General features: G+C 32.8%; 1 protein-coding gene across 1 annotated transcript in view; it reads left to right on the top strand.

Annotated features, from left to right (window-relative positions):
- Nucleotides 1-21,041, top strand: part of Tl (toll like receptor) — a 277,297-nt gene extending 256,256 nt beyond the window's left edge. The window contains exons 8-12 of the mRNA XM_088263907.1: nucleotides 13,932-14,988; nucleotides 15,563-15,893; nucleotides 16,884-17,540; nucleotides 18,228-18,392; nucleotides 18,676-21,041. Of these exons, the coding sequence (XP_088120033.1) occupies nucleotides 13,932-14,988; nucleotides 15,563-15,893; nucleotides 16,884-17,540; nucleotides 18,228-18,392; nucleotides 18,676-19,605 (3,140 nt within the window). The 3' untranslated portion in view covers nucleotides 19,606-21,041. The remainder of the gene's footprint in view (nucleotides 1-13,931; nucleotides 14,989-15,562; nucleotides 15,894-16,883; nucleotides 17,541-18,227; nucleotides 18,393-18,675) is intronic.
- The last annotated feature ends 226 nt before the right edge of the window (nucleotides 21,042-21,267 follow it).

Below are 21,267 nucleotides of genomic sequence, written 5' to 3'. Positions count from 1 at the left end.
TCTTCAAAATTACTAATTCTACAACAATTATCGATAATAATTACGGCATATGTGGTTAATTAAGTTACTAAACGGCACGCTCTTTCCATAGTAGAAGAAATATAAATTAAAATGCACACCTGTTTTTTTGTAAACATTCTTCGTTCTTTTCATATCCAAACATTTCCTCATATGTACACGCACTCCTATTTTTCCGAATCCTGATTCCTTTCATTTGTTTATTTATCTTTATTCTAAACCTTGATGCAAAGAAAGAAAACCGCTAAGGTTTATATGATTTTACAGAATTTTAAATATAATGAAAAAATTATGATGATAAAAACTTAAATGACTAAAAGAAATAGCAGTTGACTAAAAAGAAAAAAAGGCATATAAGTATATACAATATAAATATATTCATACATACATAAATACAAACATACAATATTTAGTTATTTAAGCGGTTTATTTAATTTATTTTATTATATACCCAAACATTTATTTGTTTGTTTATTATTTTTTTCGGAAATTATACATCTTTACATTAAAAATATAAAATGTAGTTACATTTACAATAATAGAGCCAATCAAACAATTCCACATTTACGTTACATGATCATTTCATATTATTTTTTGACATCTCATCAAAGATGAAGAAGAATATGGAAGTCTGGGCATTTACGGGGCTAACGACCGTCATAGGCTGGTTTAAGTGATCACTTTACACACGTGTAACATTGTATCAGATCAATCACAAGGTTGTGATTGATCTGACTGTATCAAGTCTTTTTTCGACCGCCCTCGTTCTTCACATATATCATTCGCCACATATATTTTAGTCATTCTCTCGTTATCCATCCGCTCCACAGATTTTTTTATCAGTTAAGTGAATTAACCTTAATTTAATTAAAGAAGATTTTGCTATTGTTCCTTTTATGTGACATGAGCGTTTTTATTATAAACAAACATATTAATTGTCATTTTAATTTTTTAAATAAGAATAATTTAAAATAAGATAAGTATGTATCAGCAATTTTTGTTATGAATACATTTTGTTGTCATGCACTGTGATTACTCATTGCTGATTCAAATATATTATCTTGTTTTGACTAAAGTTTTTGCAAACGTGTTCTGAAATCATATTATGCAATTAAATAAACTTGTGTCGCTATACCCACATACTTATAAATAGTAACGTCATAGTTATGGTACGGTAACTATTGTAGAAATACGTGTTGTGCCTTTAGACATCACCAAAAGACGATCAAATCAAGAACTTAGGGGTCTCTGCAAATTATTTATTTATTTATATGTGTTTCATAAACAATGAAAAACAAATTACATGAAACGAAAAACAGTGCAATACAATTCGTTTAAATGTTTTTCATCAATAAAATTGAAAACACAACAAACTTACATGCATTGGTTATATTTTAATGTCAACCTATGTTTATTTAATTTTTTTTAACTGTGATATTATAAAATCAATAAGTTTACAATTATTTAATTACCACACAATATTTTCAGTGTGTCCAAATGTTGTTCACATATTCTGAATTTGGTTCTACTTGGGATTAATTTATATCGATAATTTACATAGATGAAGAAGAATAATAATATGTAAAATAAGACTTTTACATATATTTCACGAAGGTGTTTCTCCTAATAGAAAAATTCAACTATAGGTGTCGCAAATAGTAAATGAAATATCTTTTTGATTGAAGCATAAATATTATTTCCGAAATTCGGTTGTTAATCATATGTAAAATAGTGAATTGCTTGCAAAAACTGATTGAAAACCGGCGTATTACAGGTCGTTAGCTCTGAAAATGCTTAAAGCTCTATATTTTTCTTCATTTAAGTTACATTCTCGTTCAAACAAAGTGCTACACCTCAAAAAATGCTGAAATAATAGACAACGATTATCAACAAAATTTAATAAATGCGCACTTTATATTAACGCACTCATTAAATTCGTAATTTAATTTTTTTTCTACAAAATATTGAAAACTTGGCATGATCAAATATTTCAAGTGCTTAAAAGAGGTCAGATCAGGAGTTGTAATAATCGGCAGGTATGTATTAAGAGAAACAGGAATAGGAAGAGAATGTTTGCAGACACATTCAAAGGCGTTCTATTCTCTCTGCCTACCCCTGTGGCGAAGCGGCGTGATGTTAAGTTAGTTATACTACAAAAAATACACATTCAATACTTTTTGCGTCTCTAAGCGCAGATTGATAATGTATATACGATTTCTGGCTCCGTGTATTTTATGAGGAAATATTTTTTTCTCACTTTTCATGAAAGCTGCACAAAAACCCTGTACACGTGTCAATTCATGGTCCAGTGAGTGTTCCCTTCACGCACACCCATTAATCAATCTCAGGAAGCTAGAAACTTCCACTGGATGACTTCCGGTCTCGGACAAACATGCCCCAATATGTTTACGTATATATTATTTCGTCGAGGAGAGGTAAAAATATATTGCAGTATTTATAGCAATTAATTCATTTTAGCCATCTTAAGACATCACGCCATATTAAAACGTGTATTACAGCATATGATGTATTGGTAATTTCAATTTGATGTAATTGCAAACGATAGCTCTCCTAACCGCATTCTCGAATCTGATACAGAAGCATCTAGGCTACCTGACAGACCTCTCTTACAAAGCAATTTCATTTTATGAATTAGAAAAACAGAGATTATAAAAAAGGTGAAGAAAACTGAAAAATATAACAAAATGTTAATTTATTAGACTTGAAAATATCAGATGTAAATATCGCGACAGGTTTACGAAAATACTTAGAGACTCCTCGTTTCGTTATGCGGTGGTAAATTTATAACTTTATAGAATTTTTAAAATTTTATTTTATGAATTAGAAAAACAGAGATTATAAAAAAGGTGAAGAAAACTGAAAAATTTAACAAAATATATATTTATTAGACTTGAAAATATCAGATGTAAATATCGTGACAGGTTTACGAAAATACTTAGAGACTCCTCGTTTCGTTATGCGGTGGTAAATTTATAACTTTATAGAATTTTTAAAATCTGTTTTTATACGATGTATGTACATACGTATCTTATTCGTTAAATATTAATAATAATCATAAGTTCACTCCGTTTACCTGTTTTATTTCATTTTAAAAAGGTAAGTTATATGGAGGGTCCTGTGCAATTTTACGTCTATAAGGCCATGGGTGAAATAAGTTTGAGAACCTATGGTTTAAAGCTTTTATTATTTGATGTTATATCGTATTACGCCATAAAATCTCTCTTCAAACTACTTACTGCATTGACTTTAAATAATGGAAATAAATCAATTTTCCCGAGCTTCCATTCGCTTGAAATTGTATTTCTTATCAGAAATAGCGACCGTTGCAAAATGTTCTCGCAGTAGGATTCTATTGTCAGATGTCATATCCATCCGTCTCAATTTTTCTATTACTCTCTCGAGAGAGCAATAAATTCTGCTATGTCAACTTCCATCAACGTAGCGATCGTCTAGTGGCCAATGACCCCAGGAAAATAATAACTATTCATATTTTATGACTTTGTAATAATATCCGCTATTATCGATCTATTACATCACGACAGGGATGTACCATCACGCTGTTTCCCTGCAAGGCTAGACAGAGAGAATAGAACACCACACCACTCTTTACAAACATTCTTCGCCCCTTCCACATTCATGCATCTCCTCATCCGTACCCGCCGATTATGACGACTTCTGACCTGTACACTGTCTGACCTGTTCAAGTACAGGTAAACCTCGTTTTACGCTGGGGTTTCGTTTCGAGAGACACCGGCGTAAAATATATCGGCGTAAAATAAACACTAATATAATGGACGATTTAAGTTATCAATTTTCTAATAACAATGCCTCTTGATCCGATCTTTTTCAAGTATTTGACATACCTGATCATGCCAAACCTTCCTCGATCTTCCTCTGCTCCCTTTTCCTACATTTATTACTTTGGCCTCATAAATTTGCTTCTCGTTTTTACCTCACTCATTTATTCCACATATCCAAACATATTTCATATAGATCAGCGGTCGAGGAAGTTACCATTACCCAAAAATATTTTTTCGTAAGTCGATATAACCCCCTCCCCCTATTTTGAAAAGTAGACAATCAATTTATCTTTTAAATAATCATTATTTATTTAATTAATTCAAACGGAAAAAAGTAACATGAAAATAGTAAGCATGTAATAGACAAACAAAATAAAATTCTCAAATTGGATCAAACAAAAATTCAGGTTTTCAGGTTTATGAAATAGTTAATTGAAAAAATTCCTTACTACCCTAAAAATTAATTTTTACCCCATTTAAGGTAATTTACCCCGGTTCTCCGACAGCTGTATTAGATGATCCCTCGTTCACCATCCCTGTCCTAGGTATTTGACCCCGCATAGTCGCAAGTCCTATGGCGCTCTATTCACCATTAACATCAGAAAAGATTTTTTTAAATCTCCTTTAATGCATTTGTTTGTTTATTATAACACTCCAGCATCGAGTGATTAATTACATTCATGATTGTTCGCGTTTAAACCGCTATTTGTGTTAATCTACGTATTGTTTGGGGGCATTACCACCTCTGTGTGCGGAACAAAAAGCTCCAAATCCCCCAAACGTCAGCGCTACTGATTTATGAATATGTTGACTTAAACCACGCAGAGTTAATGACTTCCTGATCCTAGTGTAATAGTGGTCGCTCTACCAGCTAGTGGCGTAATGGAATATTATTACTATTGCAAAATTGTGCGTGGGTAGTTCAGAAAGCAAGCCAAAAGCCCTTTCCAAATGATTTTGTATGTACAATACAATGTTATCAGACACATGATTATCTTTTCATATAAAAATGATAGATGCTTCGTTGAGACACCTGTAATTTACTTACATTTTGAGTGTGTCCAATTACGTGTTTAAAAATCTGGTTTATCTCCAATTAGGGGTTATTTTTATATTATTTTTTGACATCTCATCAACGATGAAGAAGAAGTCTGGGCATTTACGGGGCTGACGACCATCATAGGCTGGTTTAAGTGATCACTTTACACACGTGTAACATTCACCAATTGTACCCATTATTGACAATCACACTACTCAAATTCAAAACATTGTTCTTGAATCACTAGATTCTAGTGATTCAAGAATAATGTTTCGAAATTGGATCATATACATATATAGAACTTCCAAGAATTCCATATTCTTCTTCATCCTGATGAGATGTCTAAAAATAACCTATAATTTATATTGATGTATCATCCATGAGGTGAACAATCCAGTGTCTAATAAAATAAGTACCTACCTAATAATAACATATGTTTATAATCAACTGGCCAAATAGAAGAATTTAAAAAATTTAATGGTTTTTCATGCGCTCTTCCCTAAAAATATGTGTTTACTAATTCTGTATGAATCTCATATTTGTTCGATTGGAGAAATCTGTTTACTTCAGGCCTTACTCGCAATAATACAATTCAGTGGGCATCCGGCTGTGCTGAGAGTCGGTCGTGACTCACGCCCAATTTTTTTTAGAATGTATATGAGATTTTTTTTAACTCCGTACTTTTTATTAATTCTGACTTACTTCCTACATTTTTTCAAAAACATATATTTATCACGAAGAAAAACTTATTTTTCATTATAAAAACGGTGATTTAAGAAAAAAAATCACGTCAAATGTTACCTAAGTTGCATTTTATCGAATACTGGGCCTTAATAAATTCTCAACAGAGGGCATCACTATTAGCCATAACTCAACATCTATCGAAAGAGATATACTTATAGAATAAAGAGATATACTTAAATATATAAAGTGATATTAAGTCAGTCAAAAGCCGAGTCGTAAGCCCTGGGATGCTCAGACTTCCATCTTCTTTTGTATAAAAACGCTTTTTTTCAGACACCTTTGAGACACCTATAATATATTAAATTGAATACCTTTCTTCGCATTTCGTCTTTGCGTGATCATATTCTACATTTACGTTCCTCGATTATAATAACAACATTTACATCATATTTTAAACAATGTCGTAATTGACGACGGGAGTTAATCGAATCATTCCAGTCGAACTGTGTTTATTAATTAAATCCGAGTATTATCCCGGCATTAAGTTTAACCCTCAATAATTACTAGTAAATAGTTCTGATCTTTTGTGTATGATTCAAGGACTTGCTGCTTTAGTGAGGGGAAATCAATGTTGTATATAAATAGGTTTGGATATTGGGCACCCGTTTTGTAGGACAATAACCGCAAATAATACTATCAACTGAAAATGGTAATATACAATTTAATCGTGTGATTATCCCATGATAAGAGATTTTAGTGTACCGTATTTGTGAATGAAGCGGTTTTGCGGATAGTATGAATACATTTTACACGCTTTGGAGATTCGTCGTGAATTGAAAACCAAATTAATCGTTGTAATTTGTAATTACTAGAATCATCAAAAACACTGATTACTGTCAATGAGTTTATTGTGATTGTTAATTTTCAACTCGATTTATTGCGATGCATGCGTTATATTACATGACACTGGGCTATCGATGTGTGAGAATTTTTTGGTATCAAAAATTAAGGGTTCGTTTATACCACTCTTTTTTTTTCAGTTAGCTTTTATTAAATTGAATATAAAGTAATATATTTATTGATTTAGCGTTTAATTTGTAAAACTCCATTTTAATTTATGTATTAATTTTAAATCAAACACAGATTTTTTAAATCTACTAAGTTGTATTTTATTAACAAAAACACATAAAAAATTATATTGTGACAATTGTTTCGCCTTGTTGGGGCATTATCATACGTTTGATATAATTTTTTATGTGTTTTTGTTAATAAAATACAACTTAGTAGACTCAAAAAATCTGTGTTTGATTTAAAATCAATACATAAATTACAAAGTAATATTAACACTTAATTTTACATCGTATAAAGTTAAATCTTCTTACAATAAACATATGTTGCAAACAAAGACAAAAAAAATCACGTAATAACAACTGGGCAGAGTGCACTTTTTAAATATATCCATGTTTTATGTACCTTATGTACCATAAAAGGCACCATTTAAGATTCTGTACTGAAAAAAGGGGGTTGGTTATAGAAGCTGAGGAAAGCTTGGCATGATCGAATATTTCGAATACTTGAAAGTGGTCAGGTCAGGAGTCGGAAAAATCAGCGTGTATGCATGTGGAGATGCATGAATTGGCATTTTTTATATGAAACCTATCAACCATTTCAACCGTCTTCGAAAATTAGGTATTTGCAAATATTAACAAAAGTAACAACAAAAAACGTTTTATTCCGTATATTTTCGTGGATTAAGTAAAATGTAATATTTTTAAATAGCTCCTGTGTAAAATTTTACATTAGAAGGATATGCTAATTCTGTTAAAGTAACAAGTTATTCTAGGTTATTTTCGTTTCTGAATTTACGTATATTTTTGTTGTTATTTTCTGCATTACTTATCGCGCACAAAGGGAAGGTTAGTATCTATGGTATGGGTAGCCAACTTCGGGTTTGGCCATCCACTGAGGGCTAAATTCCTTTTTGCGTTGCGGTGTGTGGCCCATGGCACGCCAGGAACGTGCTCGAGACTCAAAGGAAGCTTCCTTGTACTTTCTACATGCTGCCATATATTATTATCAGGGCTGGCTCTACTGAATATAGCGAAACATTCAAGAAAGGTATTTTAACAACGAATATAATCGGATTTTTCCTTAGGCAAAATTCAGTTTATAACAATCGCTACGGTGATCTTACTCCTATTAAAATTGTTAAAGAAAAACACTTTTTTTTAATATTTTCAATATTTTTTTAACGAATAGTTTCGGAAGCTATGCTTCCATCTTCAGGTCTAAATATAAATATAAGTAGTAAAAATTACAATTTCATCATGTCTTACCACAAAGTGAATACCGAAACAATAAATACAATCCTCCTAATAACATAAATTGCTTCATTATAACAATTTCAAAATGTTAATTGATTTTTTTTTCACATCTCAACATAGATGAAGAAAAATATGGAAGTCTGGTCATTTACAGGGGTTTAGGTCAGAATTAACAGTCGTAGGTTTGGTTAAATGATCACATAACACGCGTGTAACATTTACCAATTCTACCCATAATTGACAACCACACTACCTACTCGATTTTTGGAACTTTTAGATATATTGATCAAACTCGTAACACAATATGTGCGAGTTCACAATAGCCATCTATGGTGGGTGAGGATAGCTTTTACTATGCAGAGACTCTTTGACTTTAGTTATTACTCTTAGATGACTTTTATTATTGTTCTCTGAACTGTTTTGATAGGATTCAAGGCGTTGTTGTAAGTTCACCCCCATCCAACAATGCTATACTATGGTAAGGAGTGAACAATGACATAGTACACTCCTTTTAAGTTTTCGATACCGTAAAGTGGGTATACTTTGCACCATGGGTGATACTTTGCACCACCTTCTGTAAAGAAATTGTAGAGCTGGTCATCTCTGATACATGTCATTTTTCATTCTACTTTCTATTGTTTCTGATAGATGGCACTTCAATCTACTTTTTAGTTTACAGAAGTAACAGTCGGTCGCTATTGCTTCAATGCGTTTTTCTTGTCCGAACGTAAAGAAAGTTTTCTGTCTGAAAATTGTGTCCGAAAAAATCCAGTGGAATCAGTATACTGAAACTAGTTACAACAAGCGAGTGGTCTCTAAATCGTAGGTAGATAGGCCCTGCTTTTCTCAAATACTGTATTTTTTAGTTACATTGTCAAGTTTTTGTAAAAATAATATTTTTTTAAGAACTGACTTGTATTGACCACATTTGGGGTAACATTGCACCAAGTGCAAAGTATCCACAAAAGGCCATAGTTAATTAATTTGATGAAAAGTCTTAAAACGGCTAATACAAATTGACATGTTTGCTAAATATCTATAGGTTTTGTGTACTTACTTAATTCCTGATGGTATATTTTTTTCAAAAATGTCAAGAACACACAAACAGCGGCCTTATGCCAGACGATACTGCGATTTTACACCGAAGAGAGTGGAGCAGTGTTTGGAGGCCATTCAAAATGGTACAATCAGTCAAAGAAAGGCTGAAGAAAATCCCCAGAAGGACGATTAACTATAAGCTCAAAGGTCAGCACACAAAACCTGTTGGAAAACCTCCGATATGTGACAAGGGCGAAGAGCAATCCTTCGTAAACTGCATAGTAGACATGAGTGAGTACGGTTTCCCAGTGAGTGTTTTTAACATTCGCTACATTCTAATAGCCTATTTGGATAGATTTGGCAGAAGAGTACGAATATTAAAGAACAACGTACCAGGCTCTGAATGGATAAGATCATTTTTGCAAAGACATAAAACCTTGACTGTTGCTAAAACTAGTCAGTTGCTTAATCGGTTGCCATTAAAAGCGTATGACGGTGACGTGCGCCAGAGTTTTCAACAGTTTTTTGAAGAAAACAGATTCAACACAAAGAATTCAGTCTTAAAACGCAGGAAAACGATACCGATAGAACCAGGTTAGAGCATTGCTCACAATCCAAATGTCGAAATGAACGTTGACGAGACACAAATGCTACCTGAACCAACTACATCAATGATCCCACCTTCCGCATCGAAACTTCCAGCATATCTAGCATTAACTGGTTATAGTTCACACGGAAGCTTTGAGGAAGAGGGAGAAGAACAAAAACGATGACTGAAACCAGTTATCGTATTTGTTCTTCCGTTTCCTTAGGACCAGTAAAAAAGAAGGTGGGAGAATATGTCGTATTTCATTATGAAGGAGAAAAATTTCCGGGACAGATTTTGGAAATAAAGAAAGACAGAGCTGTTAAATCCATGCAGGAGAGTCTCAAATCGTGGAAGTGGCCGATGAAGGATGACTCTCTTCAATATTCTTGGAAGGATGTAGCGGGTTCCATAAAAGAACCGAAAATGCAATCCAAAAGAGTTTTCTTTACCGTCCCGGAACTTGACCATATTTAGACCTAATTTAATTTTAATTCCTATTACCTATGTATTACGATATATTTTAATATCCACCTTTTATTTTATATAATTTTAAACCTTCAGTATTGAAAAAAAAAACATTTTTGTTAGATTTTTCAATATTTTAAAAAAAAAATTCTATCAAGTGTCTTATTTTTCCATAATTATACAATATTATAATCTGCATTTAGTGAACTGTGAGCCAAAACCCTTCATAAGGTGCAACAAAACTTGTAGGATAGCCTTTACTTTGCATCAATTTGGATTCTAGTACGAAAAGTGTAGAGAAAATATCATGGTGCAAAGTTGTACTTTACCCCGGGATACTTTGCACCAAAATATAAATATTTAAAAAAAATACAGGCAAAATAGATAAAAATTTAAAAACATATCAGACATGTTACAGGTATATGTGTTATTACATTGCAATAGTTGAAACCTCAGAAAAATTAAAAAACCTGATCTGAATAGACAATTTTTTGAAAAAATGCAATATTTTGGTGCAATGTATACCCACTTTACGGTACCTTAATTGTTTCTTAGCCTAATAAATATATTCATCATATTCATACCATGATAAAAATCAAATTACAAATTACAGTAGGGTCCTCATTGAATTTATTAGCAATTGTATTTAGAAATTTGTAGTTCAAGAATAGTTTTTAAAAAAATCACAAAGGTATTGTTTAAAATGAACAATTGCCAACATTTTACTAGCTGATTAAAATACTGTTTTTCTGTAAAAATATAAATAAGTCTCATTGTAATCTGGCCGTTGTAGCTCTGACAATTAGTTTTAGCCCCTGACTAGATCCACTCCTGCGCGAAGGTCTTGTTCCGAGGTATTTTGTATGAGGAATTGTAAGGCCAGCGGTAGACAAAGGTCCGGCTATATCCCCAAATCCACCCTAATCCCCCCACTCTGCACCCCCCGCCCCCCCCTAGCGGCCATTGTTCCTGTCCCAAACAATAACAGTCAATAAAGACAACAGCACGGTAATGGCGCACTGCTCTCCTATAGGGATTACCTTGAGGGCTACTCCGCTAAATCAAAATCCGCATCTTAGCCGAAAATTAATAAAATAAAAATTTGTACGTTGATATTATTGTTAACTTTGTGGTATGGTAATATAACACTCTCCTTATCATTCATCGTTCACTTTGTGTATTGCCACATTGATTCGTGACTACCGGTTTCTGAATAATCATTCCATCATTAAAATAAAATTATTACGGTATGACTTTTGTACAAAAATTAAATTTTGAAAGATAGAGAAAAAAAATATTGAAAATCAAACACTTAAGCATTATTTTTTGACATCTCAGCATAGATAAAGAATAATGTGGAAGTCTGGACATTTACAGGGCTTACGACCAACATAGGCTTGGTTAAGTGATCACTTTACACACGTGTTACACGTGTTGACCTGTTTTTTCTGATTTTCTTTTCAAAAATTCATTTTCAATATTTATCCTCACATTGACGCTGGGTTTGAGTGCTTTTTTTGCATACTTCTGTAGTATACATAAACATTAATTTTATGCGTAAAATAAAACTAAATTAATTTATTTTGCACTTATGGCAATCTATTCTTAATGAATAATTAATCAGTAAGAGTATTATAGAGCTTATATTTTATGACAACATTTTTAATCTTTGTTTTACCATCATTACATTAAAAACTAACGTTTTAATTCGTCAATACAATAAGAATTTGCTTAAAAATAAGCAAAATGTTTATTTAAGTATGTTTATTGTACTAAATATTTCTTAGAGCAAGCTACAAATATTGCGGGAAAGATATTATGTAAAATTCTAGAATTTCGTGCCAAGGCTTCAGAGAAGCTAATGCTATTGTAAAATATACAGAATTATCCCTTGTGCGTATTGGATTTATGACGAGGGATCGAAAGAGGGCGAGAAACGGATTTTCAATGGCCTCGCATTTGACACAGACTGTGAAATAATTTGATTTATAGCTTGGCTTTAGTATTCGGTCATTTTGATTAATAAATACCTTCAGATGAAACGCGATCCGATTCCCACTCTACCACTGGATTTATTCACTTCTACACAAATATGATATCAACTATTGTTGTTGCCCATCCGTAGGAAACTCAATAACATTTCCGCCCCAATGGTGAACACCACAGTGGATTTTTTTTTAAAGTTATTTTAATTTCTTTTCATGAGATTTTTCACCTAAATCACTGAGGTACGGCAATTTTAATACATTTTAAAATCGATATTTAAATAATACTTACTATCGGATATGTGATATATCATCATTTTCGTAAAACAGCACTTCAATTGCCCTATGATTTAAATATTTCTGTCATTCAGTTCTTCTTTCTGGCTCCATCCTAACTTATCTTTGTAAAATCTTGGGGTCAGCTCTCTTCGTCCTCAGATTGTAGGTCCTTCTATCATTCTATCATGGACAACGTCACCTAGGACATGTCTTCGAATCATGGTACTACTATTTGAACAAAAAGAGTAAATAAAAAGAGTTTTATGTATAAAACAGCATTTAAATAAAATAAAAATATCTATATTATTCTCAATATTATTCATTTACTTTGTGGTTAGTCATTTTTACTTAGTTATTTTTTTAATAATATTAGTATATAACCACTCACTGAGATTTTTATGTCTACCGGTTTCAAGACGTACGCGTCTCTTCGTCAGGACAATCAATACGTGTGTAAATGGTGCTATGGTGGTGAAGGGTGGTATAGTTTGCATGCTATGGTAGTGATTGTCCTGACTAAGAGACGGGTACGTCTCGAAACTGGTAGTTATAAAAATCTCGGTGAGTGGCTGTTTACTAATATTATTAACATTTTTGTAAAAAAATATGTTACTTATTATATAGGGTCCGCCATCTAAAGTTTTTTTTTTCAACTAGTGCTTATTTCGTGAATGGTAACACTTAGCTCATGTCTGATTTGACAGATAATTAGTTTTATCCTTCCGCTGAGCGAATATGGTTGTGTATACGCTTGAACAACGCTGGGAAATATTGCGACATTACTTTGAAAATCATGGTAATGTTGCAGAATGTGTGCGAAAATTGCGTACGGTTTTTGGAAGAAGAGAAGCACCGTCAGCTCCGTATGTTCGTTATCTTGTGAAAAAAGTGAAAGAAACTGGCATCCTCATCGATAAACCAAAGCGTGAAAAGCCAAAAACAGTGCGTACACCCGAGAATATCGATGTTGTGGCAGAAAGTGTGCGTGAAGCGCCATCAACATCAATTCACCGTCGTTCTCAACAATTGAACATTTCGGAGACATCATTGAGACGAATTTTGCATAAAGACCTTGGTATGACGCCATACAAAGTCCAATTGGTTCAGGAGTTGAAGCCAACTGACCATCCAATGCGTTTTCGCTTCGCTGAGTGGGCCTGCGATCGACTTACAGAAGATGCCGATTTTGCCAAAAAAATCATCTTTTCGGATGAAGCTCATTTTGATCTTGGCGGGTATGTAAACAAGCAAAATTGTCGTATTTGGGGCACAGAAAACCCGCACGCATACATTGAAAAGCCGGTACACCCAAAACGAGTCACTGTTTGGTGCGGATTTTGGTCCAGAGGCATAATTGGGCCATTTTTCTTTGAAAATGAGCAAGGAGTGGCCGTTACAGTCAATGGCGATCGTTATCGGGCCATGTTGAACGGATTTTTGTTCACAAAAATTGAAGAGGAGGATATTGGCAACATTTGGTTTCAACAGGACGGCGCTACGTGCCACACAGCCGAAGCTACACTCGATAGCACTTATAGCATTTTCAAAAAAAAAAAGTTATTTGGCGGCCCCTTATAACAAAAATATTTAGTTATTTTTTAATAATACAAATTTTTCTTTGTAACAACAACGCATAGATATTTTTATTTTTAACATTCATATATTCAGGAATTATGTTTTCATTTCTAGGTCCGTCATCATTCATCGTCAAGTTCATCTCGGGAAAGCACGTCCAGCTGCAGTGTCTGCAACATGTCAAGCCAGAGGACTACTCCATGCTTCCTGCCCCCATCATCCCCAACTCGGAGGATGTGGCGGAATCCTTCAGTTTCACCAGCTGTCCGCTCCCCACGACACCGCTCCTCGACATCGTCTCCAGACTCGGGGTCTCCAAGCTACGAGCCCTCATGTTCCAAACATACGGACAAAACCTCTCCAACACACTCAAAAGGCATCACTTCAAGGGACTCGAAGGGGTCACTCGGCTCGTCCTGTCTTCAAACGGCCTCACTGACTTACCCGACGATTTGTTCATCGATATGAGAAACTTGACTTGGCTGAATCTGAGATCAAACAAAATACACCTCCGTCCAGATCTCTTTAAATACATCTCGAAACTGAATCTCCTTGAACTCGGGCACAATGACCTACCTGAACTTCCGCAAGGTCTTTTTAAGCACCTCACTGTTTTAAAACAGTTGAACCTTTGGCAGAATAGCCTAACAACCTTAAACAGCGATGCATTTGACGGTTTAGAATCGTTGGAAGAGTTGGATCTCAGTACTAATAAAATACAAACTCTGCCGCCAGACGTGTTCCACAAACTCCCAAATCTGAGACTTTTGAACCTTTATTCTAATAACTTGAGCTCTCTACCTGAAGATTTGTTTTCCAAAAACCCGAAACTAGAATTTCTTAAGCTCTTTGATAACAAGCAGAGTTTGCGAACGCTGCCAGGAGATCTTCTTAGTAACCAGACTAAATTAAATGAAGTTAATTTATACAGATGTAAAATTGCCACCTTGCCTGAATCTCTCATGTGGGGCTCAACTAGTGTTAAAATTGTGTCCTTAAAAGGAAATATCCTAACAGAGATACCAAACGACTTACTAAGAGATCAAGTGGAACTTGCAGAACTCAATTTAAGCGATAATTTAATTACCACGATACCAGATGGCGCCTTTAGGTCTCTCAAGCATTTGAAAATTCTTAACCTTGATAAAAATCTCTTGCAAAAATTGTCTGGGTGAGTTAAATTTCCATTATTCATATTTTATCCATACTAATATTTATATATTCTTTCAACATCTCCTTAACTCAACTACTGCTGACCAAAAAGATTAAATTTGGCTGTGTGATTATTTAGACAGATTTCAATAGAAGTATGAATAATAAGCTATGTTTTAATAAAAAATTAAATACACACAAGTGTCATTTTCTATGAAATCGGGTTTGGTTTTTGAGTATCTCCAGATCATTCAACTATCAGTTACAATTTTGTGCGGTATCACAGACGTGTGTGCCAGCGACGGTGTATTTAAGTTTTGTACTAATTTTCTTAATGGAACTGCATTTTATATAATAATACAACAGCTATATATTTGTTTTATTTGACTACTGAATGGGTTTCATCCGTAACGATATCGGTAACATCAGTCTAATGATGTCTTAACAACAAAACCCAGTCACTGGTGAAATGCAACAAAAGTAGAAAACTCTAGATAATTATTGTTTTATTACATATATAGATATTATAATGTATAAACCTAAGCACAAATTTTTCATCAAGATTCTATAGCGTGCTATGTCTTTTGTTCCAGGAAAATATTTGCATATCTCACTTCACTCGAAGAACTGAGTATTCGAGAGAACAAGCTGCAAGAAGTCGCCTATGATACGTTCTTCTCAACAAGGCAATTGGATAAAGTAGACTTGTCATTTAACAGTTTATCATTCATGGAGGATGATGGTTTGACTTCTCTGCGTTATGAGGAAACTTATGGCTTGAGATCACCATTCCAAAAACTAGACAAAATCCGTTCATTGAACCTGAGCCACAACGCCATAACTGAAATCTTTTCTGACTGGAGAATAAGCACTACAAGTCTCAGATTTTTGGATCTGAGTTTCAATAAAATGCTCAAAATATCGGTAAGCTAACTAGTAGTTCATTAATATTTTATTGAAACTTATTTTTAGTATAAATCAGTCTTGATAAAGAAGCGGTTAGCTTAAAAACTGGTAGACATTATAATTAAGTTATAATTAAATATTTATAGTGATTTTAAAACAAATTTACATTTTAATTATAAAATGGAAAATCACAAAGTTAGTGCTTCAAATATAAATTATGTAATTATTTTAATCACTCAACATATGAAATACGTTTACAAATGTGTCTACTTTTATATTTATTTTATTTATTCATTTGTTTTGTTTAATTTGACATTACTTAATTAAATGTTAGAAATACATATGTAGATACATTATTGGAATCACTTTCAGAGGATGGGCATTGATATTTTATGTTTATATATTAACAAAAAGAATAGTATGATGCTTAATATTGCTACATCTGTCTATATAGGCTTACCTGTACCAAGACAGAGCCAAAAAAATTAACAGAGCATTGAATACTTCTCACACACATTTTTTTCTAAATTTATATTAAATCCCAGCATATTCTCAACATCATTTACGCAGATGACATATTATACCCAGATTATGGATTCCACAATATAGTTCAATGTTTGAACAAGATCTACCAATATTTATAAAAACTCCATCTGCAATATTTTGTATGATTTTTAATAAATAGTTCAATTTGAATCCTTAATATTAAGTATGTTGTATACATAAAAATTGATGTACAGTAAAACCTCATTACTTTGAACAACTTTAATTTGAATTTCACCATACTCAAAATTCTAGTCCCTCCAACAATTTATCTAGAAAACTTTGGATAATTTGAAATAAATTGTTAATTTTAAATTTTAAAACATATTTTCCTCATAATGCAAGATAGAATTCCTATTTTTATTTTCAATATAATAATTTTTTTCATTTGATTTGTTTTTTTTTTTTTTAAATATATAGTATTATGTTATGCTATTCTTAATGTTTTTCATTATTTTGTTATAGTTTGGAGATATCAATATTGTCAACAACAATCTTCACCTTGATCTGCGAAACAACAATATATCAGAAGTCAATTTCAACTCGGCTCAAGAGATAGCCTTGAGCCAAGATTTCCAACAACCTGACGCATATCATGGTGCATCTTCTACAGCTCACGTCGTTAAAGTTTTAGTGGATAACAATCCCTTACACTGTGACTGTTTACTTTACAACTTTGTTCTCTACCTAAGAGATATGCTGGAACCCCAAGTCAAGAGTTTGGTATATGTCGATCCAGGAAATGCGAGGTGTGCCTCTCCGCAAAATTTGCAAGGGAGACTCATTACGGACCTCCGTCCTCAAGAAACACTTTGTCCTTTGGATGATCCGCAAAGTAAAAAGCCACCCCAATGCCCTCAGAACTGCAACTGTGACGTGAGACCTTATGATGTGTCCTTGATAGTCAATTGTTCCTCTTCAAATACGGTGGATTCGCCATTGCTACCAGATATTCATAACCTGGGTCTGCACCACACTGAATTGCATTTTGAAAACAAAATGATTATGAGTCTGTCACAGCTGTCTGCTAATGAAAAAGTCTACAATCAAATCACACGACTTTTTGTTGGAAATAATAATATTTCATCTCTCTCCGCTGAAGATATACCCAACCAAATTGAGGTAATTATGTTTTTTTTTTATTTTATTTATTCAAAGCCATCATTCAGCCAGTCAATTATAGCAAAATTCATAAAGTTTGAAAAGTAGTCGGAATAAAAAGATCATATGTAGTTAGGGTAGTAATATATACACAGTCCACCTCCATGAGTTACTGCTTAGGTTAGGTAAGGTTGGCTGTTATGCTACGGGTCCTGGGTTCAATTCCCAGGTGAGTCAAACTACAAGATAGTAAATTTTCACTCTTACTTAATATCATCCTGGACTGGTACCTAAAGAGCGGGACTGTTCACCATACCTTCATGTAATTAACAATCAAAATAACACTGCTTTGATATAATACAGTTCCCTATGTATTACTACAGATGACAATACTTTTTTTTAAATCTTATTTACTCAACATGAATTATGTTAGATATTTTATTTAACTCGCATATAGAGGTGCGCTTGAATATTGTACATTTTTTTTTAAGTGGTAAAGATATTCAAACATGGGAAGAACGGTAAACACTGAAGCAAAAGTTATGATGACAGGTTGTAATCCCTGTTATTGACAAAGACTACTAACTGCATTTCTAAGACTTAATACATCCATAATAATATGTTTCGATAACATTACCTCTGGCTGTATGTACAGTATAAAATGATTTGGACAAATTTCATATATTTTTTATATTATTTTATTTACAGATTTTGGATTTAAGGAACAATAATCTTATACATATTAACAATTCTGTAACTGACAAATTGAGTAATTCTACAACCTTGAAGCAGATATGGATTTCAAGGAATCCAATAGTTTGTGACTGTGAAAATCATCCCTTCTTGTCTTTTCTACAGAGCAATTATAAAAAGGTAATGTTTATATAAATAATTGTAATAAAAAATCCATTTACATCATTAAATATTCAAAAAGCTACCCATTTTACATTAATGTTATGTTTATTTTAATAGGGTCAACCAAATTAATATATTTCATTCTATCTATCACTGTGAAGAATTAATATAAGAAGAAATAATATCAGTTTCATTAGTTAATAAACATTATAACGAAATTCCTCACAATCTTTCCACATTACATATTATAATAATGAACAGACAATAATTTGTATTCTAATGTTAATAATGTTGTTTTCAGGTAATGGATATGGCTCATCTGAATTGTTCTGATGGACGATTAGTGGGCACCATTTCTTTGGGTGATCTCTGTGGCACTACTCCTGCTGTGATTGCAATCAGTGTTGTTTTTGCACTTGCCGGACTAGTTATCGGTATTTTAGCTGCCCTCTATTACAAATATCAGGAGGAAATCAAAGTTTGGCTATTTGCCCATAACTTATGCTTGTGGTGTATCACTGAGAAAGAACTTGACAAGGACAAACTCTACGATGCATTCATTTCCTTCTCCCACAAGGATGAAGATTTTGTTACAAACAAACTCGTACCGGAACTCGAGGGTGGAACCAATCCTTTTAAGATTTGCCTTCACTTCCGAGACTGGGTTGCCGGTGAATGGATTCCGACGCAAATAGTGAGGTCTGTAGAAGATTCCAGGCGGACTTTGGTTATACTGTCACCCAACTTCTTAGAGTCAGTTTGGGGGAGGATGGAATTTAGAGCAGCGCACAGCCGCGCCTTAAAAGAAGGAAGAGCGAGAGTGATTGTCATTTTGTATGGAGATATCGGGCCTACAGATAATTTAGATGCTGAACTTCAAGCGTATCTATCCATGAACACCTACATCAAATGGGGTGACCCATGGTTCTGGGATAAACTGCGGTATGCATTGCCCCACCCCCAGAGCAACAAAATTCATGCCCCCATTCAAAATGTGCTTAAGAAAAATGGATTTGATGATCGGCTAGAATTAATTCACCCGACAACCCCCACTACTCCTCCAGGGCAGAATACTCCGCCTGCTCATCAAGCGCACACTAACCCTCTCATGAACCACGTCAACTCTCTGCCTAATGGAATCAATGGAATAAAATCGCCAAACGGAATGAATGGTACAATCACCATGAATGGATTGAAGGTCAATGGAAATGCAAAACACAGCGACGTCTAATAATGATAATTCATGTACATAATTTTATCATAAAAACACAAAAGACTGTTAGTTAAATACAACTCTTTTTAACAGTTAAGTTGGTCAATAGCTGTGAGGATCAAATAGTGGACATGCAAGTTATTTGTGCCTAGTGTGTTTCTGAGATTAATAATATCGGTATATAAGACTGATGAAAGTGAATTAAGAAACAATACTCGTAAAAACCAAGCAAATGAATATGTCGAAGTAAAAGTCAAACTGTGATCAAAATTGCACATTTTGTATGTGTACCTAAACAAAGGCACGTAAATATAACAAATAAACCTTTAGCATAATTTTGCTAGTGATATAAATTGGACGACTTTCTCTGCATTGCTTATGTTTTGTATGAGAATTTTGTTCTAGTTTATGAAAAATATATGAAAAATTTTAAAGTGTAAGGCTTGTAGACATTGTTAGAATTATTAGTTAATATTATCCAAAACATATTTTTTGTATTATTGTAGTGTGTATATAATATGTACTTTAAGAAACAAAGGTGTATACCATATTATAATGCCTAAGAATAAGGATTGATGTTTATTTAAAAATAATAATTTCCGCCCCCTCTAATTACCTATTATGTTTATATAATAATTATGAAATTGTTAAAAATATGTGTATATTCTTATTGCATAATTTTATATGATGTGTTAAAAACATTCATTCATTTGACTTGTCTAAAACTATTTAAAAACATATTGACATTGCGAAATGCTTTTTCTACATATGAATTTGATTATGTTATTGTGTGTATAAGTTCATAACGGGTCATTATTATCTTATGCTTACTGGTAAGAAATTAAAATTAAGAATTATTTTAGTAAGACTATAATATATTTTACCTTCAAAGTTACAAATTTTCTTTATTTTCTCACACATGAGGGATTCTTTAATTCATTATGATACTGATTGATGTACCCATTATGTGTTATTAATTTGTTTTTGTAATCTCACAAATATCTGTTTAATTTTTCGCTTTTATGATGTAACTGCTAAAATTTATATCATATACATACCTACACCTTATTATTATATTAATACCCATCGTTTTTACATTGTAAGTACATATATAAAATTATGTATTATGTTTTAAATACTTATTTTTTGTGCTTTAATCTTATATCGTGGAATTAAATATTAAAAGATAAAATTCATCAAAAATGAACTTGAACCACAAACCTTTACCTACTAGACGTACCAATCAACTATTTTAGCTGATATTGCTGCTGTTATCAATAATATAATTCTGTATTTTCGCAGATCTATAGAAATATCTAAATATTACAATAATCAGTAATTATTTTTTGTCCCTCTGGTGTAGAAAAGGCAAAATGATCTTTTACCTATTTTTTAAGATGTATAAATTTAAGCTGATGCATTTAATTTTGTGAATAAAAGACTTTTTTGAATAACTGTACATATTTACTTAAATTTATACCTTTCATACCAAAGAATGAATGATCAAAATGATGCATATTATTATCAATCAATATACAATCTGGATAGCTGTGGTGAAACAAAATTTACATTGATTAATTAGTGATACTAATTAAAAACCGACTACTGTTTTAGAAAGAGGGAGAAATATGCTTTAAATAGATGCTCGGGACCATTGCCATTTTTCAATGAAAAAGAAAA

The sequence above is a fragment of the Brachycentrus maculatus genome, unplaced genomic scaffold (assembly GCF_059751285.1).
Source record: "Brachycentrus maculatus isolate JH-2025_06_01 unplaced genomic scaffold, ASM5975128v1 h1tg000207l, whole genome shotgun sequence".
In the NCBI taxonomy this organism is placed as follows: domain Eukaryota; kingdom Metazoa; phylum Arthropoda; class Insecta; order Trichoptera; family Brachycentridae; genus Brachycentrus; species Brachycentrus maculatus.
This window is presented reverse-complemented; position numbering and strand designations above follow the sequence as displayed.